Below are 21,947 nucleotides of genomic sequence, written 5' to 3'. Positions count from 1 at the left end.
GTTTCCGCATTTCAGAATGTGAGAATAAAACAAGAACAGATGAAGCGATATAAAGTTGATTGGTTTTTTTATCCAACGAATAATTTAGCGATTTGTCGAGGTAAAAATAATGATGGTGTAGGTGGTGGTGTTGGAAATTGTGGTGGTGATGATGATGTTGAGCAGGATAACCAATTACATACAAACATGAGGACGGACGAAGAGGATTCATACAAAAATACAAGAAATATATTTAAACAAAAGTTATTAGTTGGCTGCTTTTACAGGATATGGTTAGAAAAAGGGAGTTTTTTTGTTTAATTAATATAAAAGTATTTCAAAAATTAGATTACAGGGAAATAAATTCATGTATTTGAAATTTGGTAATTTGCAGTGTGCTTCATCAAAATCTGGTATATTTTTAAATTTTCAAAGCATATCCTCCAAGCGAGTTTCCCCCAAGCACCAACGAACGAAAAATGTTCAAGTCATAATAATCATAAAATTAAAAAAAAATAATAATAATTTTTTTCGAAAAAGCAAACATTCTCATTAATTATGGAACACGACTTCATTCGTGTGGCTTTCTCGGCTGGCTTCGCAGTAGCGCGTCCTATTAGCCTAGTTTTCCCAGCCTTTGCTGGCGGTTTCCGGCTCTATCTCACACATGCCTTGCTCGGTATTTAATTTAAGGAATCGGTAATGGATTGCGCGCATATCATCGGTCGTTCACAGCACCCCACAAAAAGACTTAACGTCGTCAAACCACAGTTTAAGTGGCCAAATGGCGCGGTCGAGACGGCTGCTAACGCGATTACCGAACTTGACGCGCAACAGATCAATTGTGGCATAGCGCGCCATCCTATTGAAGCCAACGATCGGCTAAATCCATGTTTGCAATTTCCGGCCACAAAAAATCGTTTATCATGACTCTGTAGGGTCCACTTTTGACCAATGCCGTTTCCAATGATGCCACAGCTCCAAAATCCGTACCTGAGGATTCATTGACTTCCCGGGTTTTACGACCCTCGAACGAGACAGTTTTGCTTGATAACACAGCCGCAAAGAAAAGATGATTTTGATTTCTTCTCAATAAACCCACTGTTTGGGCTATAGAACATTGAATATGGGAATAAGTTTCCAATATTCGCCAACATTTTCCATAGCACTAAAGCGATTCATTTCGTTCTACGGAGATGATACTGACTTTCTGTCGAAATTTCTAACGGGAAAGAGCTATCAACGTCAAAATAACATATGATTAAAAAAAACACTGTATGGAAACCGTGTCTAATTGGCGCGTACATTATTTGTTGGCTATTTGGCTGAGATCTTCTGCAAATTCGCGGTGTATCTCTTGAATGTGGGGACCTACAGCTTTAAAGCGTCTCTGAACGGCAAATGGTTTTTTATGAGGAGCTTACTCAAAACAGAAATATCTTCGGGACGTTTGCTATTGCATGTTGAGCTAACTGCTTTAGAAATAACCATTTCCATGATTTGGTGCTTCATACCTAAAGCATCATTTTATACATACACGGTTAATATAATAACAATAATATTTAAAAAAAATTAGCCTAATAGTGACTTCCTTTTGAAGAGCAAACTTATGAAATAACTTGCAGGATATGCTTTGAAGCTTACTTTTTTTCTTTTAGACAATTAAAAATACTTCATTATGTTTGTTAACGTAACAGAAAACCCTTGATTACATTTAGTGATCAACATATCTTCACAAATATTTCCCAACAAGTGAATAAATGAGAAAGCAAAATTGTCTGTGTTGAATCATGCACAACTTTCCAAAATCATTTTTACTTTGGAAAGTTTTTATTCAGTAACAGTAACTGTATATAGGAAATGCACACTTACCGCCATTATTACTATCTGAACTTTCAGCGGTTTTCAGTTCAGATTGTGCTTGCTGACCTCCGGGCAGTAGAAAATTGGCCGTCGCGAATTCAGCTGCTGCGGTTTGTGGAATGGGTCGCTTACCCAGCGCCATGCCACAAATCGCAGTCATATGCGTCTCTGGACCGAACACGTGCAATGGAATGCCAAGTGAGGAGCCGAATTCGCGCATCTTGCGCAAACCTTCTTGATAATTGGGGCCGGCACGACGCACGAAAATCGACACATTGTGTTCAACCAGTTTGGGTTGGAATTCACGCAAGGCCGTGATTATGCCACGGAAGGTTGAAGCAACATTTGTGAAATTAGCAATACCACCGCCAGTGATGAGCACTTTTCCTTCTGGATGTTTTGGTGACGAAGTCATGAGTGTTAAAATGGTTTTGGCATATTCATAAGTTTGCTGTTCAGATGGTGCACCACTGTATTCACCGTAGTTGGCCAATTCGGAGGATCCACCCAAATCACAAATTGTATCGGAGTAAATAACACTGGCACCACCACCGGCCACCATAGTCCAAATGCGGCCATTACGATTGAGAATTGTAAGCTGAAGAAATGAAAATTTGTTTGCGTTACACGTAGTAAACAAATTACACAGTAGCCGCAATAATATGTACATACTTATACAATTGAAACTCACCTTCAATGAAGCGCCACTCTTCGCATCCAAATCGGCTATGTAGGCCTCTTCTGGATATGCATCACGGCCGAATGGTGGTGGATATTCAACATTTCCCCACTTCGGACGGCAAATAAAATCGGCTGTAGAGTCTAGTTTAGCAGCCAAGTCCAAAATATACATACTATCTTTGGTCACAACCAATGGATTGATTTCCAAGTACGTAAAGTAAAGATCAACATAAGCTCGGTACAGAGCGTTTATGAAATTAGCGATACGTTTCTTCTTGGAAGCATCGGCGACATGCACCAACAATTTCGTTGTAATTTCCTCAACGGAGGTTTCACTGTTTATCTGCACGTCTAATTTCAACGCCTTTGCGTCAACATCACCAATATCAACACCGCCTTGATGGTAGAAGAGAATCGTATCGGCGTTGCGATGAGAATAGATACAAACATACATCTCTTCGGACTGTAATTATTAAAAAAAATTTAATTGGTTGGAACTTAAAACATTAAAATATGTATAATTACTACATCACATTAATATTTTAATATATTAATTATTGAATTCCCACTTACCTCATCATGTGGCACAAACGGTTCAATAATGAAATTACGCAATTTGCCCACAGCATTGCCGATCTTCTGATCCTTATTAATGCGTTCGCCAATCCATTGTTTGACTTGCTCGTAATTCTTCTTAACACCGATTAAACCCAATTTACCACGTCGCTTAATCAATTGATCCGGTTTCACAACTAGTGGCTGCAAATGGAAAATCAAATCAAATTGCACGAGTAAGTACATTATATGTAAATAGGTAAGTATGAAGGTGTGTAATGTTCAATCATAAAGACGAAAGTCAGTGGATAGGTGAATGTGAAATAAGGCATTGGGATGTTTATACTATATATAACATGGTACATATGCATGCACTCATGATACGTATGTACATATGTACTAGCTACACGTGATTGAAAGTACTCGTGCGTACATTCGAGTTCCGTTTTGGTGTATGTACGAGTATAAGTATAGTTGGAAACAAAATTATTCAAGATACAGGAAAACAATTCAAATATTGGCTGGAATATGGCCTTTGAACTTGCAAATACATTTGCTCGTATTTATATTTGTATTTTAAAGCGCAGATGGAGAAACAGTTGCGAAATTGGAAAAGTGACATTGCAGTCTTAAATATTCATAAAAATATGAGGAAATCAAGGTGAGAAAGGTTTCTTCATAAATAATTGTATACATATACATATGTATGTATGTATGTATGTATGTATATACATATGGTATATGGATACATATATATGTATGTTTATCTCACGCATGCCTCTTCACTATGATAAGGAATACGAAGGATCAGACATCTAAATACATCAAAATAGCTGAATTGTTTGGCCAAAATTAACACCGCAATCTTGCCTCAACCACCGTACTCAGCTGATCCCTTGCGACATATTCTTGTTCCCAAAACAAAAACGAACAGCAGATGGTTTCTTTTATGAGAAGCTTATTCATGGCAGAAATACACTCGGAGGTTTGCCGTTGCCCTCCGAGGGGCGACCGCTGCTAAAAAAAATGTGTTGGTGTTCCATGAGCCCAGTCGGTTTCGAACCCGGGCCTCACTGAGTGTATTTCTAATCAAAGGTGAATTATTTTTTCTAAATTGAATTCAAACTTATTAATGTAATTAAATTACACAATTATATTTCATCGTGTACCTAATTTAATGCAACTTAGTTTCAAATACGTATGTATGTAATGATGGTACGGTCTTACTGTCGATAGGTAAAATTTGTTTTCATATTATAAATATTTTCATCATGAAATTAATGGGCCACCACACAATAACAAACGTAAACGAGCAATAGTAAATCATGCATCGCAATAATAAATACGTACATATGTACATATTGCAATTATCTAACGTCATAACTTAAACATCAGGCCACCTCATTGCAAACAGCAATTGCTACACCACCCATTTAGTACTTTTTTTGAACATATAAGATCATTATGGCTGATCAACACTTGAAGGAGATAAGACGTTGCGAATGAAAATGAACAACGTGGGAGAGATAGGGAAAAGGAGCTCTAACACTACGAATTCGTTGGGGGCTAGTGGCTAACTTTATGCACACTAATGCCATGTTGGTGAGAGACTACCATATGGTAATCCCCCAAGTTTGATGCGTAATGTGAAAAGTTGTTTCTACAAGCGTTAGCACCTCGGCAGATAATGGCAAACTTCTATCAAGAAAATAAGCTCTCAAAATCCATCTGCCATTGGGCGCCGGCATGACATTGAACTGGCGCTTACTTATCAGCAATTCGAAATCGATATAAATTTAGGAAATTGTAAATTTTAAACTTAACATTTGCCAACAAATGCGCCATCGAACTACCAGCTGTTAAAACAAATACTGTTAAAAAAGAAACTCGTAACATGAAAGGTCCATACAGTATAGCTGTTAGAACAAAAACATCTCCACTTTAAATACAAGAGCAAACATAAGTAAATATGTACCTACATATGTGCTTATTTACATACGCTTAAGTTATACCTCCAAGCATTATTCGTTATTAGTTGTCCCAAGCAAAGTCGTGAAACTAGTATTTTTCTCTACTTAATATACGAGTACAGCAATGAAGAGGATTTGAAAAAGAAATATTACGGAATATACTCGTATTTACATACATAGGTATAGCGTTAAAAATTATCGCGATCAAAATTCATCCACTAGTCAAAATCATCTATTGAGAAAATTTTGGTATACGTATTTCACTTGATTTCAAAAAGAAAAAACAAAAACCGCATGAGATTTGAAGTGCATGACTCAGAGCTGATCATACGTTAATAGTTCAGCGTGGCTAAAACGTTCTCTGATAAGAGAAACGTTTTTGTTGTCGTGCACCAAACAATTGATAATCAAGTGAACCACGCGATCAACTATCATCAGCCGCTGGCATGTGTCACCTAGAAAAACCGACTCAATTTGTGTTGACCTCTAAACGCCGGTCTTCTAGATTTAAACATCATCTCTTTAAAACTGATTTTTGTTTTTTACTTCTAACAGTCAACAGGCACATATGCACATGCAATAAATCTGGCAATTAACAATTTTATATTTGTGTATTTATAGCGTTATCACTGCTTTATCAGTGCAGAAAATAAATAAATAAAAATAAGTTTTATGAAAAATATCGCAAGGTGCCTTGTATCGCGATAACAGTAGCCTTCAATTTTTCAAGCACTTCCACTTGCATAATTGACAAAAAATGTATAATACATACCTATGCATATAAGCAAGACATAGGAGAGCGCGCCTTCTTTACCTTTTCATTTATTAATGATTTTGCACTTTTCTAATTTTTATTGCTATTATTTTATTAAGACGTATTATCTTATGACACATTTCAATTTTAGCAGGTAAAGTTGAAGTTCAATAACAATTTATTTGGTTTTATATAATATTATTAATGAAAAACAATATCAACTATACATTTACCTAAGCGATTAAAAGTGTGCCGAGCATGATAGGAGTGGAGGTGGTGGTGATTGATTAATGAGAATAAGCTGATGATGTGAATACTTACCGTGTCCAGCAGCCAAGGGTTCTGTACGGTCAATTGCGACCAATCCGTTTGAGTGTTGACTGTTGCAAAACGACATTGTGCCGCACCGGAAGCACCATTCACATTCAAAAAACGATTCAATATATCTTTGCCAGTGGCTTCGGAAATGGCTTTGGCTGACATGTTTGTGACTTTGTTATCAAGAAATTTCTCTTTTTAGTTATGCTAGCTAAAAGTTAAAAAAGAAAAAAGCGGGGTTAGCATTATTTGTTCAAAATTAATTGATTTCAAAGTGGGAAAGGTCAGTGTTTTTGTGGGATTTTATGTACATATACAGGATGGTCCATCCAGCATTTGAAATTTGAACAATCGATTTTTGTCTTTTTGGTTTTGACAGCTACTTAAAAAACGTCTGTAATGTATAGAAATTGAGTTTATGGTTAAACATGAACAAATTTACAAATTTTAAAACCGAATAATCAGCATTATGTCAGTTGGCCGCCTAGAAGCTGTGATTTGACTCAATTAGACTATATCTGGTGGGATGCTTAAGTTTTTTTAAGACAGCCTTCAGAAGTAAGAAAATTTAGATATTTAACAAAACCATCATTGGAAAATACACGTGCAACTTTAATTTATATATTGAAATCCAAACATTACAAGAGCTATCCTGTATATGTATTTAATTAAACTAAATTTGCTTAAGACAACTTCCTGCAAAGTCTGAGATAAAAAATTTAACTATCAATTTCCGCTGACGCTATAATAGCAGCACTAATGTTGCCAGAGACACCCGAATACCTCAAATTATCTCGCCGACATTCACCAAACATTTATAGAGAACTTAGTTTGCTAGCCACCGCAGATCAATTAATTAATTTTTTTTTTATATATTTAATGTGACTTTGATTTTGAATGTGAATTGATTTTTAAGGGATAATTACACCCGAATAAAGTTAAAGTTTGCCCAAGGACTATTCGAGTAAGACTTCTCCTATAGAATTAATAATTGTTTACTTATTTTATTACTGTAAAATAGGCTATTTATTTTGTAAAAATTTTTGTATGAATGAATACCTTTACCCTACCCTACTCGAACGGAAAAATCGCACAAAAACAATTTTTTTAAAAGAGCCAATAATGAATTGAAAAAGTAAATAACACCATTAACATCGCGCCACATACTTTGCTTATTATTTTGTTCTTTTATCTTCTTTCCTTTAGAACTGAACCGGCGACCGTTTAATAACAATGACAACTAACACAATACCGCACAGCAGACAGATACGTAAATATAAATATTTTTTAGAGGCAAAAAGCGACCGTTTCACGAGCGAGTCGAACGAGAACTGAAACCAACTGAAAGTAACAGGTACAATGAAAACAAATTGTTCCTACTGTTGCGCTGCTATCACTTGCTTGGAGAGCGAATGTGGTTGTGGCTCCCACTCCAGCACAGTCGTAAATTCATAGACAGCAGAGTATGCCATCGTAAGCATAGACAAAAAATAATGATCGCTGCTGATCATACTGATCGTATTATATTTTAAACTAATATCAGCGAACATACAGCTATTGAAAAATACTTAGGAACGATACCCTGGCAAATATTTCTGTATTTCTTTTGGTGAATATGTTGCAATAGTGTCACGTTTTGCGCTTGGATATGTTTTTCGTTTTAAATATTTGGTGCTAAATATTGCATTTTAGCAAATGTCTTATGTTTAAAATTGATTTTATTTATAATATTTTATAAATTGTCTGTTGTTTGGTTCTTTAATTGCCGCGTTAGTAAAGTTAAAATACATGTTTTTTTTGTAATATTAGTTTTTTCAATACGATATGAAATGATTTAATAGGTGTCAAAGAAAAAATATCCGCCCTGCTCTGCGCAAAGCAATCAGCGCCCCGCAAAGAGCTTATTATCCTACCTACATATGTCACTTGCTAAACTACTGAGTGCTTCCGAAATAATGAATTTTAATGTTATGCCTGAAACGACTCGTATTCATATCTGGACAAGGACTGTCGCATTAGCAACATTCTTTAAAAATATATAGAGAATTCTTTATGCTACTATAACTATCATAACTGATTACATGATTCCCTTGTCAAAATAGGATTCCAGCACTGCTGATATCCATCGTGTAATTTCTGCTCATCTTGAGGAACCAATAACAGTGGAATTGACAAAGGATGGACTATATGCCCTAGTTGCTTGCAAAAGGTCATAGTTACAACATTAACAAAACTTCCTACTTTTTAAGCAGATATTTTCTGGTTATGCAGCCCATTGAATTTTAGGTGAAAGTTGCAAGTAGCTACAAACTTTTTTTCGCTGAAGTGATACGCCCTTCCTTTCATACGAAGTACATTCAAGTTCAAATATTTGTATATGGAAGAAAAAGGTTAACTGCAATAGTGGTTAGGGCAAGTACATATGTGTGAATGCATATCCGGTCTAAGGCTGCATTGGTGTTCATAACTCTTGAAAGTTAGTAATGTCAATGTAACGGCAAATTTTCTTTTTCGTATTGGGTATCTATTGTTCTTAAGTGGTTTTCCGCGGCTGTACAAGCACGAAGATCACTGTTATTTGAGCTTGAAAAGATCGGACCGGATCGAATGGGAAATGCATACATACATACACATATGTAAATATTTCTAGATGCACGCATATGCAAAACTGTCGTTTTAAAAGCTTGCCAATATGCGCTAATTGTCTGCTTTTATGAAATTCTGCTCTAATTTCATTTAATGCGGAATTACCAATATGAAATGCCAACGCGTCTACATACAAATGGCGTGATAGGTTATAAAAATGGTTCCGGCGCGCGCTCAATGCGCGAAAGTTATTAGTATGTGTATGCGCAAGTGTCTAAATGATGGCGTGGTGCTGAAGTTAAGTAGGTAAGTTTATAATTGACGATTAACAAAAGACCCTGCAGGGAAAGGTTGAACTGGTGAAACAAAATTCTGGTTCAGAACTAGTGAGATTTCGCCCATGCGAACAATTTAACTACCCATGCTAAGTTTCTGGTTCGAGTCAAGCTGGAGAATGGTTAGGAATTTTCGAATTTGAATTTTATTCAACTCTAAAAATTAATATGAATCGGTTAAATTTCTTTATCTATCCAAAGAATAGAGAATCAGGATCCTCCTAATGGCTGCATCAATACTCTAATCGTATATTGCAGCAGCTATAATTAGCGAAAGAGAAATATCATGGGGACAATTGACACTTACTACTTTACAAAGGCATTGTCGTGAAAAATTCACAAGTCGTTCATACTAAGAAGAGAAAGGATACGAACTATTCATGGTTTTAAACAAAAAGGAAGCAGACCATTTTGGCACAAGTGGATTTTCTTCTAAGTCATAATCAATTCGTCTCTTTGAATTATACATATGCATGTTTTAAAAGCTTTGGTAAATGTGAACTACGAAAATACAGTGTTGTCCGTTAAAATGAAGCCACATTCTTACAATGTTTGAAAATTTCAATTTGTTCATAGCTTATAACTTTACACACACTTTATAAACACTTTTAACGAATTGAAACTGGCAAGAAAATGAAAAAAAAAAATAAAAAAAATTTATATAATAAAAGCTATTTTAAGAAAAAAAAACTTTTCAGTATAGCAGTTTTTGCTTTTAGATCAATGAATCGTGATCTCACATAAACAATATCTGTATTTTAGAGCGGGCCATTTTGTATGAAACGATTTTTCCCGACATCGTTCCTAGCAGATTCAGATTCTAAATGCAATTCTAAGAATACTGGTCAATTTAGATGAAACCGAAGATGCGTTTCTAAGAACAATTTAGTTTTTTTAATCAGAATACACTTATGTATATTCCAGCCGGCCCACGCCAGTCAATGTCGAATCTCAAAGTGGAGTTCTTCCGAAAAAATGCTGCTTTTAGAATAAAATAATATGAACACCATAATTCGGACAAGAGGGTTGGTCTAAGTATGTTAAGCTATTCAGGTCATATTTTAAACGCTCCTTGGCATTTGCTACTGTTCTTCCAAAACTTTACATGACGTGTAAATAAATTGTACCAAAGGTCTCACTAAAAGTATATACATATGTATGGAACGATTTTTTCCAACATCATTCCATGCAGATTTGGAAATTCTACAGAAACAAAAAGGTCATAAGAGCTTAACTCTAAAGTCAGTTTCGATCCCCCACATTTTTAAAGAAGCTATATTTAATTAATAAGAAAATAGAGACAAGAAAAATTACATAGTCACTTTTCCTATTAAAATAGTAAACAATTACTATAATTTGTTTCGTAGCGCCATCTTGGGGTTCTTTACATAAGAAATCAAATATAAATTCTTCGCCCCAAATATTCCCAGGTAAAGTTTGAATTAAAAAAAAATCTTATTATAATATTTTAGTTATTATTCATATCCGCATTAACTTTGTATTAAGTGTAAGTTAAGATAGTTTCTTTTAAAACTTAAGTTCCTCTAAATTGACTTCAGTGCTATACCCTACCGTAGAATTTGAATATGCGAGAGACGATGTTGATAAACGCCCTAAAGTACTTCTGCTAAGCACCCAAGGGTTTTTGTTCCATTTTAAAGATTGTGATTTCTTTGCTGAAAAAACTGTTCTCAATACTATGTGTGTAATTTGTGCAGTTTGGAGGGTGCCAAGCGATGCTTTGAAAAACGAAATGCACATACCATATGAAGGTGAGATCACGCCATACAAGGTCAATAGTCTTGACATCTGGCTGTGCAATCTTAGAATCTAAGCCTATTTGTATATAAGTGTTTGTGCAAGTGTAAGTGTTTTTTTGTTTCCTTTATAATATGTAAATACATCCACACATACATAACTGCTTGAACAGCACAATAATATTTTCGTGACATCAGAAAGTATGTATGTATGTATATTTGCATATTACACGGTACGCAAACTGGTCAATTATGATAGTAATTTTCCCCTTGTTGGCAAATAGAGTTCTGCCTGCCTTTCAACTTCGCCTCGCAACCTTCAAATGTTCCAAGCTGGCCTAGCACCGTGTTATCACTGCTTTACAAAAACAGCACGTAGAATGTGTGTTAAAAACGACTATAAATAATTATGCATGTATGTGTGTGTGTATAGCAAATAATTTGGTGAGTTTATTCACTCTGAGAATCGACACAACCTTAAATCAATGATCAATGATTATACTTGCGAGTAAAGCTGCGAAGTAATTATTTTCGTCAAGGTTGAATAGAGGATATCTGTATAAAAATTAATTCCTACATGTCCATAAAGTTAAAAATCAAAACTAATATGACTGGATCAAAATAAAAGCATCGAACTGAAAACTTTTGACAAATTTAGAGTATGCAGTTTTATAGCTAATTGAATTTTTATATAATAAAGTGCAAGTTTGAAGGGGCTCATAAATTGCGTTGAGTTTGATAATTTCTTTTTGTTTTTGTTGACGGTTTTATGCATTTTCTTCCATACAGTAATTGACAAAAGTCTACACACACTCCATATTTCCGTTGGCTTCCAAAGTCCAAAAAGTTTATTGAAAAACGTATTGATACAGTTTTATTTGAAACTTTTTTCTAATCAAAATAAACGGAAAAAATTCATTATTTAACATAAAATAACAAGGAAAAAACGCACATAAATTTATTGTGAGTAAAAAAATAGTTCAATTAAAACGGTATCAACACATTTTTCATGTATGCAGACTTTGGTCCATCATTTATATAACAAAGTTTTTTATGGAAACATGCATATCCGAAATTTTTCTAAAAATTCTGACTAAAAAGTATAAAATTTTGATGTGAACTTGTTAAATTATGTAAGATTTTGTACAAAGTTTAATGTTATATGTTATATGGTTTTTGTTGTAGTATAAACTATATTTAAAAAACAAAAATAAATAAAAAATTAAATAAACGAGCGAAGAGTTAATAGTTATCTCAATTAGGGTACACATGCACAGAATGCCCGAGTTACGTTTCAGTCTCTAGCAGCTGATAACAGATGGTGCGATTGCGGGATTCAGGAGCCACGGATGATAGATTACGGCACGATGTGCAGCATACAGAATGTACATGCTCTCAGCGATTTTGAAGAAATCAGCTGATTTACTGACGTTACATGGGCAAAGACAGCGGTTTGTTATCGAAAAAAACCGAGAAAAAAATCAACATAGCCACCACTCGTATTACTTTGATGCCGTCTGAACGGTGATATGGCAGCCGAAGTTACTCTCACAATTTTGCTTCGGATGACCAAACTGCTCATACATATGTATATTATCCTTGCGTATCTGCGGTGTGCGTCTTGGTGTTTTCCACAAATGGATGGGCCTACAGTTGTATGCTGCTTACGAACAGCATATCGTTTTTTACGAGAAGCTTTTTCGTGGTATTAAATTTAACAAAAAAAAAAAAAAATGAAAATGGACCGAAAATTGTCTATAAAAAACCAGGTACTAAATATATCGAAAAAGTCTACCTGATTTTATTTTTTCAAATTGTTTCAAAATCTTCAGCAAAAACATATATACATACGTCCCAAAAAAATAATCGTATCATGATTTTCTCTAGTTACGAGTCCGGTCGACTTTCGAGAAAAAATCGTTTTAAATTTCTTTCGGTAAGGCAAAATTTAGTTTGGTTACTTTGATGGTGGATTTATTGTTTGTTTTTGTTTTGTCGGGTCCATAGATGTTATGTAATAGGATCAGGCAATTATTTAACCATGACACAATTACATCAGACCCTTTTAATGTGAGTTCTCGCGAGAATCACCAAAGGGAGCGCAGCAGAACGAGTTGATACCGCTGCGCTCGTTTTGGAATTCCTTTTTTTTGGTTTTTAATTTTTTAAATTTTTGTATAACTTTTTTATTTTCTGTATTTTTTTAATTTTTTGTATTTTTTATATTTGTTTTTTAATTTTTTGTATATTTTTTTGTTTGTTTTTACATTCATTTGTCTCTCGTTTCAATTCTTTTTTTTGGCATTTTTTCTTTTTTTTCGTTTTTTTTTATTATTTTACATGGACTTGTTATATGTTAATAGAGCTTTTGTGGGCGCAAAAGCATTCTCGAGCTTCCAATTGAAGGTAATCTGCACAGGCGGCCGCGCCTAGACCGTTGTGTGTTTTTACCCTACTCATGGTTCATCATCAGTATACTCGTCGGGTTCTTATTGGATCCAAGCGGCTATTTTAAATGTTGTGCGGAAAACCAATCGCATCCCACACAACATTTCGTTAGTGGACATAAAGTATACTAGGTATGTATGTGGAACCTGAATTATTACACTAATCTAAAAGACATTCCACTCGAAGTGTTTTCTATACATTTTTTGCCTGATATTTGCTACATTTTCTTTAAAAAGCCATTTGCTTCTCAGGCGAACAAATTTGCATTACATCTTGCCCTTAAAAGGAAGGAGCCCTTCAATCAAAACATATTTGTCCTGCCTATTTGTCAAATAACTCATTGCGTTAAAGAAGGATTAAACTAACGAAGCAGCTAAACGATGCAAAATTAATTCCTTGTCAGCACTAATTCAAATGTTTTTTCTTGCTGAGCAAGAAAAAGTAATTATCTAGTATGGACTTCTAATATTCACTTTCATGTTTCGCTCGCTGGCTTAAGCCTAACAAACCAGTGCTGTGAAACAAAACGAATAACGTGTCAGTGATTGTTCAAATGGTTTTTATTGCCCATGCAATAAACACCAATTGACTTGCGTAGACATCGATTATTCGCATGCACGTTTCACGCAATGGTTCGGGTTGGACTCCAAAAGAATATGCAAGCAAGCATATTGAATCTCTGCCATATTACAATCACTTGTACGTGGGGCCAAACGCTACTTGCGGGATGACACACAAGCACGGCAGGCAAAAGTAAAATGGTCAGATCTCACACTCCGAGCCTATTCTGATGCATTGTCAGGTAGTTCAACGCTTTAATGACAATAGTGTTCCCATCGCCACCAAGCCGTTGCTGTACCTGTTTTCTCAGCCTATTGGCGTTGAGTTGATGCTCAAGATCAATAGGCTGAGATCTGGATTTTAGTCGCCTCTTACGACAGGCATACCTTACCGCGGGCAAATTCTAACCCCTTAACCCGCTGGGGTAAATACTATTAATTTCAAAGCTGCGGGAGAATGCGCTCAGGGCGGGCCAGTTCCACGTCCCTTGTGGTGTTCGGCAGTAGACTCCCTATTAACAGAAATCCAATACACAACAAATATTGTTCCGGCGGAAAAGGTAACTGGAAAGGTTCATCTCTTATAAAGTTTTTGATTATGGTTTAAGTTGTCTTTCTAAGTCTTAAATAATAAAAAAAAAATGGAATTAAAGTTTGTTTGACGTCCGTTACATTGATTGAATTGAACGCGTCAAAAAGGTTTTACTTAAATCGTACGCTTTGCCCCCTTTATGTTTTTCGGATGTATTTCCTGCCTACAATGCTCGCTCACTACTTATTAATCTTAAATTTTTGGAAAAGAGAAGATTAGTTAGACTAGTTATTCAAAGAACCGATTATTCTCCTTATCTTTTGGATATTAAAATTAATATTCCCCAAAGAGCCTTCCGGTACATTTTATAAAATGATAAATGCAATGATAAACCAAATTATGCACCGTCAAAGTCATCTTTTGTTACAATCTTACATCTTATCCTCTAATTTACGTGGTTTAATTATTTAATATTTTAATTTCTTTTAGTCTATATTATTCATAGACTAAATAAATATAAATATATACTATCTTAGGCTTGCTACATAAAAGCCAAAATAAAAACGTTCGGGGAGTATTAGTTAGCAGAATAATAAATATTTTATAAGCAAATAACAAGAAAAAACATTCTGTGTTATAATAAAAATATGTATATAATAATAATTTTTTTTCTTAGGACTCACAATTGTGCCAACATAATAGTAGTATATAAACTATTGTTTTGAATATGAACCAAACCGATTATAAGTTCGATTTTTAGAAATATTTCAACGATAGCTCCAGTTGGTGAGAAATATTTTCTAAATAAAAAGTAGGTTAAAGAATAGCTCTTATATGCGGCAGCCGTACCCAAATGGTGCGTTACTACCATTCGGAACTGCCTAGGTTCGAAACTCCGGGCACGAAATACCAATTAATAAAAAGTTTTTTTTCTAAAAGGGGTCGCCCCTCGTCAGGCAATGGCAAACACCCCGAGTGTGTTTCTGCCATGGAAGATAATCTCCTTATAAAAAAACATTTGCCGGTCGGAGTCGGCTTACTGTGTGTCCCTCTATTTGTGGAACTAAAGAAAGATGCAAGACAAAAAATGGGCGATCTCCGGCAAACACCCAAAAAAGGTGCAAGCCAATTAATTATATAAAGGGTGATATTATATAAAAATGACATCTAAATGTCAGTAGTGAATAATTCCTAGATGACAGCTTTTTTATGTCATCTTCAAAGACTCCAATTAGGCTGGAAAAACCTTCAACTTCGATATCTCGACGTTCTCGACAATTAGGTATTCATGAATCGATTGTTTGTCGACTTTTAACTGTAGAGGTGCTCATAGCTGTATTTTGAATAAAAATTGTGAAACCTTAACGAATCTAAATTTTTAAATTCCATTAAATTCGTTCCAGAGTAGCAGCCGAAATAAAAGTAAAGACACATTGTCATCTAATCATACTGTTAATTGATATCGCCATAATTTTTTTACACATCTTAAGTCTTTTCTGCATACCTTTCTAAAACAATTTGTTTGGGTTAAAACGTTATTCCAGGAAACGAGCGGTATATATAATATCATCGTTATAATATTAAGAATAATAAAAATATAATAATAATAGCACACCATCGCTTTGTTAATGGATTAGAAAAGGAAAATAAGTATCGCAAACAATATATAATTAGTAAATATCACCTTTGCTATTTTGCATGCTAAAATAATAGAAATAATCAGCGTGAAAAGATATTTAGAGGCGTGGCCAATATCAGACCGTAAACGGGTTCTCAGCGAATTTGAAAGAATCAGGTGAATGACTGACGTAACAGGGGTTATGACAACAGTTTGTGTACGAAAAAAAATGAGATCCTGTTGGTGGTATAGGTACAAAAAAAAACTACAGTCTATGCTTATGTTATGTTACTTCGCTGCCGTCGGAACAACGACTGATTGGACGAGTGTATCAATATGAAATGAACGTGCAGAATTGGTCTGCGAAGTCTCCGGTGATATGAGAGGCGAAGTTACTCTCCACAATTTCATTTTGCACCAAAGCTGGTAATCTATCATGAGAAATAATAGCTGTACTCTGTTGCAGATAACCTGCAAAAGAGCGTTACTGGTACGTTACTGAATAACTTGCAAGGCAGCAACACTATTGTGAATGCAACACAGGAAATGACTTGGGGAATTCCAGTTGAACTTCAAAATGCTGGATACATAAATAAAACCAAGTCGCATCCATACAAGGTGATAGTAGTAGAGTACATAGTTATTTAGTTTTTTCTTGCTATTTGGTGGTTTCCTTGTTTGCGCAGAAATTAACAAGAAGTATGACTCGAGGGCGAATGGGTTGCTGCGTGATAACCATTCGGAAGTGCACACTGCACCCTTTTTTAAAACAATTTGTTTGGGTTAAAATAAAATACCTATATAAAATACCCTTCACCTTTTTGGGTGTTCGACAGAGCTCCTTCTATTTTTGTTGTGCGTCGTCGTATTATTCCACAAATGGAGGAACCTACAGTTTTAAACCGACTCCGAACGGCACATTGCTTTTTATGAGGAACTTATTCATCGCAGAAATGCACTCGGAGGTTTTAAGATAGATAACTATAGTATGTTAAGGGGGGTTGGTGTCGAAATTCTGTATGTACAAAATTCTGCTTTCAAAATTCGGTATTACAAAATTCTGTATTAAAATATAATGTTAACAATGTTAAAGAGGTAATGTAATTATTTAATTTATTATTATTATTATTTTTTATTATTACTCGAGATATTAAATAAAAAAAAATAACTCGAGGGCGAATGGGTTGCTGCGTGATAACCATTCGGAAGTGCACACTGCACCCTTTTTTAAAACAATTTGTTTGGGTTAAAATAAAATACCTATATAAAATACCCTTCACCTTTTTGGGTGTTCGACAGAGCTCCTTCTATTTTTGTTGTGCGTCGTCGTATTATTCCACAAATGGAGGGACCTACAGTTTTAAACCGACTCCGAACGGCACATTGCTTTTTATGAGGAACTTATTCATCGCAGAAATGCACTCGGAGGTTTTAAGATAGATAACTATAGTATGTTAAGGGGGGTTGGTGTCGAAATTCTGTATGTACAAAATTCTGCTTTCAAAATTCGGTATTACAAAATTCTGTATTAAAATATAATGTTAACAATGTTAAAGAGGTAATGTAATTATTTAATTTATTATTATTATTATTTTTTATTATTACTCGAGATATTAAATAAAAAAAAATAATAATAATAATAATAATAATTTCGCATTAAACATGCAGAATTTTGAAAAAGCAGAATTTTAGAAAGCAGAATTTTAAAAAGTAGAATTTTAGAAAGCAGAATTTTAAAAAGCAGAATTTTTTTGCAATTTACAGAATTTTGTCACCCAGAATTTTGTAATACAGAATAATGACACCCTCCCTGTTAAGGGATATTAATAATGTATTTTTTTAAATTTGTCTGCGTTTTTTACCTCTATTATTAAATTCAGAAATTCTGGTATTTGTGTACATTAAAACGTCTTCGTTCTGAGATCTTAGCGCGTTCATTACAACCGCTGATGAGATTGTGGGCTTGTGCGTTAGAATAATTCACAGTACGTAGTTCCAGGTTCAATGACTACTGCGGACGGTGAAGTAATAGAAGTGCCATTATAATAGCGGTCGAGCCATCTGGAGGCCACATAAAACTGTAGGTTCCTATGTTACCGACTATACCTATGTATACCTGTGTTTACAATGACAGTGTCGCGTTAATTCGAAGTTTTGACAATTTATTGACTTTTTTTTTTTTAAATAGTTTATACTACTACAAAAAACATATAACTCAACTCCAAACTTTATACAAAATTTACCAAACTTTCATCAAACTGCAGACTTTTATGTATTAATTTTCAGAAAAATCCTAGGTACGCCCCCAATTTGGTATAATATTAAAGTTTAAAATAACTCGAAATTCGTGTTGATAATATAAAGAATGTTTGAAAAAAAAATTATGTATTAATAATAACAAAATTCACTAAGCTATAAAGCTGCATACTCCAAATTTTGCAGGAAATTCCGTTAAAATTTTGGACTTTTGCTGAAAGTTTTTTTTTTTTTTTTGTCGGGACAACTAGCAAGTGCAGCACTCAGACGTTAATCGAGTCCATTGTACTACACTTGGATTCCCTTTTAATTTTCTTTAAATCTACCCGATCTCCGAAGAAATCTGAGTAGATCTTGTGGTGCCAAGGAGCGAAGATGGTCGCTTCTTAACAGACCTCAAAGACCTCAAACCTGATTCGAGCGAAGGCGTTGCAAACACACAGGAAGTGGTCCGCCGTCTCAACCTCCTCTTCACAGGCTGGGCAGAGTACACTGTCTGAGATGCCCAACCTTTCCATGTGCTTTGCCCACAGAAAGTGGCCCGTCATCAGTCCTACCAGCCGTCTGCACTCCCCTCTGCTTAATGACAGAAGGGTTTGCGACAGTCGATCGGACATGACAGGTAACATCAGTTTTGTCCATCTGCAGCCTCTCTCAGCCTGCCAAGCTCGCTTGTGGGTAGTAGTTACCCATTTGCTAACCGTGGCCGTGATGGCCGCAGAGGGGAGTGGCAAAGCGGGCTCTGTGCCAAAGAAGTTGGCCTCAGAGCCCATCTTAGCTAAGGAGTCAGAGGTCTCGTTACCCGCGATACCCACGTGTCCCGGGACCCATGTTAGCATCAGGCTATTATGTCTGCCGACATAGTTCAGCCTGGATTTACAGGACTTCACTACCCCTGATGTGGTTTGACGGCTGTCCAAGGCCATAAGCGCTGCTTGGCTGTCGCTGCAGACACATATAGATCTGCCTCTCCATCGTTTTTCCACAACAAAATTCATCGCTTCTTGAACTGCATACACCTCCGCTTGAAACACAGATGCATGCATTCCAAGAGCAAAGTGCAGTTTTGTCCCGCTGGATTCCACGTAGACCCCAGAGCCGGAGCCATGCTCGGTCCTGGAGCCATCCGTAAAAATGCGAAAACAGTGTTTGCCGGGCTCATTTTCTGAGTCTCCCCACAACTGAGCCTCTGGTAGCACTACACTGTATCTCTTTTCAAGTACGACCCTTGATGGCATGGAGTCAAGGGGCATGGAGAGAATCGTTGGATCGATGTCCATGCCTTCTCTGTGTTCCAATGCCGGACAAGGGCCGTACCAGTTCCCACTGTGTTTCAGTCTGCAGAGGGCCTTCAAGGCCTCTCCTCGGATGAAAGCATCAAGTGGTGGTAAACAAATCAGAGCATCTAGTGCCGGGCCTGAAGTAGTCGGAAAAGCTCCGGTGCAACAGATGCCCACAGTGCGTTGTAGTCTCGATAAGGTCCTCCTGACTCCCACTAGGGAGAGTCTGCTCATCCAGACCACTGATGCATAGGTGATAATGGGTCTTATCATAGCCGTGTAGATCCATAGGACCTTGCTAGGAGAGAGATCCCACGTTTTCCCAAAGACACCTTTGCACTGCCAGAAAGCTGTCAGCGCTTTTGATGCCTTTGTTTCAACGTGTGATTTCCATAGGAGCTTGCTATCGAGGATTACTCCAAGATATTTGATTTCCTTGGATAGCTGGATTGTGACTCCTTTTAGCTTTGGCAGAACGAGTCCATCAAGCTTCCTCCTTCTGGTAAAGAGGACAATACCAGTCTTGGCGGGATTTGCCGACAGCCCGTTCGCAAAGCACCAAGTGTCAATCCGATCCAGAGTTTTCTGCACTTTCCTGCAGATGTTCATAAGCGAAGAGCCTGTTACCAAACAAGCAACATCGTCCGCAAATGCTTGTGCGTAGACTCCCGAATCGTTTAAGGTGGTGAGTAGAGGATCGATTACCATGCACCAGAGCAACGGAGACAGCACACCGCCTTGGGGGCAGCCTCTGTTAACCCCAGATGACACCAGCAGATCTTCCTCTGCTCGCACCGAAATGATTCTTTGGGCCAGCATCGAACGAATCCAATTTACTAGCACCCGGTCTACGCCGTGCCTACTAGCAGAGTTACACATACTATCAAAAGTGGCATTATCAAACGTCCCCTCTATGTCTAAAAAGATACCCATAGCGTAGTCCCTCCTGTCGATGGCCAGCTCTACCCTAGCAACAAGGTTTTGCAGTGCCGACTCGCAGGATTTTCCACTCTGATAGGCATGCTGAAATAGAGACAGAGGGTGAGCCTTCAGCGACTTCTGACGTATGCGCAGTTCCACCAGTCGTTCGAGACTTTTCAGCATGAAAGAGGTCATGCTGATGGGTCTAAAGCTTTTGGGGCTGGTGTAGTCGTCTTTTCCAACCTTTGAGATGAAGGCGACCCTCACCATCCTCCAAGAGCGTGGTATGTAAGCCAGTGCCAGGCATGCCGAGAAGATTTTCTTCAGGGCTGCTGTCACGAACTCTGCACCCTCCTTCAGCATGGCAGGATATATGCCATCTGGTCCGGGCGACTTGTAGTCGCCAAAAGATTTGATGGCAAATCGAATGGCGGCCTCATTCACCACAGATCTGGCTGTTGCCGGCTGATGCTTATCTGATTGCCAGGAAAGTGAGACTCCATCAGCAAGCTGAGTGTCTCACTTTTCCGCTCCGTGAAGGAGCCATCAGATTTCCTAAGTGACCCCAGCTTTGCCGTTGGGTCCCTTTTCAGGATCCTAACCAATTTCGCCGTGTCACTCAGAGATTCAATACCGCTGCAGAATTCCCTAAATGAGGCTCTTTTCGATTCCCGAATAAGCCTCTTGTAGTTCTTCTGAACATCACGGTATCGCTCCCAGTCCTCTGCAAGGTTAGTCTTGAGGACCCGGTTTAGAAATTTTCCCGACTCGCGCCTCAGCATCTGGAGCTCTCGATTCCACCAAGGAACGGGAGTCCGGCTGGGGAGAGGTCGAATTGGACAGGCTGACTCAAAACATTCGGTTAGGGCAGCGTTGAGTTCTCAACAGCCGCCTCAATGGCCTGTTCTTTTTGAAGTCTTGGTGGCGCAACGCCAAGGCCCCGCAACGCCTCCCTAAACTTCTGCCAGTCTGTTTTTCTTGGGTTTCTAGAGGGCAATGGCATTTGTGCCTCCTCGCCACACTGAAACTCAATGTACCTGTGGTCCGAGCACGAATCTTCGGCAAGGACCCTCCAGTTCTTGATTGACCACCCAAGTTTTGAGTTTGATAGGGTTAGATCAATCACCTCCTGCCTTCTAGCCGTTACAAACGTTGGTTGTGAGCCCTTGTTATGTATGTCTAGGCAGGAGGAGGCGATAAATTCGAATAGTCGAGAGCCCCGTCCATTGCACTTGCTGCTGCCCCAGATTGTATGCTGGGCATTAACATCGCAACATAGGATGAGGCCCAGACTGCGCCGCTCACAGAACCTCACGAGACTAGTGGCCTTCCCGGGTGGTGGCCCTTCCAGAGCATCGTAAGGAAAGTAAGCAGATGCAATCACAAACTTCGACCATCCGCGTCTATCTCTATAACCCACCTCAGCCGCTACCAGGTCTTGGCAACAGAATTGCTCAAGACCCGTCACAGTGAGATGGGATGAAACTATAAGACCGGTCCTAGGTCATTGGCGGCAACCGCAGGGCAGGGAGGT

General features: G+C 37.3%; 1 protein-coding gene across 5 annotated transcripts in view; it reads right to left on the bottom strand.

The window, feature by feature from the left end:
• LOC128866158 (ATP-citrate synthase) overlaps positions 1 to 21,947 on the bottom strand; it is a 28,853-nt gene that overhangs the window by 4,571 nt on the left and 2,335 nt on the right. For 4 of the 5 annotated variants that reach the window (XM_054106677.1, XM_054106674.1, XM_054106678.1 and 1 more), the window contains exons 2-5: positions 6,124 to 6,331; positions 3,097 to 3,282; positions 2,534 to 2,986; positions 1,852 to 2,440 (exon numbers count right to left, since the gene is read on the bottom strand). In XM_054106677.1, coding sequence (XP_053962652.1) covers positions 1,852 to 2,440; positions 2,534 to 2,986; positions 3,097 to 3,282; positions 6,124 to 6,285 — 1,390 coding nt within the window. In that variant the 5' untranslated portion in view covers positions 6,286 to 6,331. Of the gene's footprint in view, positions 1 to 1,851; positions 2,441 to 2,533; positions 2,987 to 3,096; positions 3,283 to 6,123; positions 6,332 to 7,287; positions 7,464 to 21,947 lie in introns of those variants that run through there. The other variant, XM_054106675.1, reaches the window with a different exon arrangement.

The sequence above is a fragment of the Anastrepha ludens genome, chromosome 6 (genome assembly GCF_028408465.1).
Source record: "Anastrepha ludens isolate Willacy chromosome 6, idAnaLude1.1, whole genome shotgun sequence".
In the NCBI taxonomy this organism is placed as follows: Eukaryota; Metazoa; Arthropoda; class Insecta; order Diptera; family Tephritidae; genus Anastrepha; species Anastrepha ludens.
Note: the sequence above shows the minus strand (reverse complement) of the source record. Positions and strands in the feature narration are given on the sequence as shown.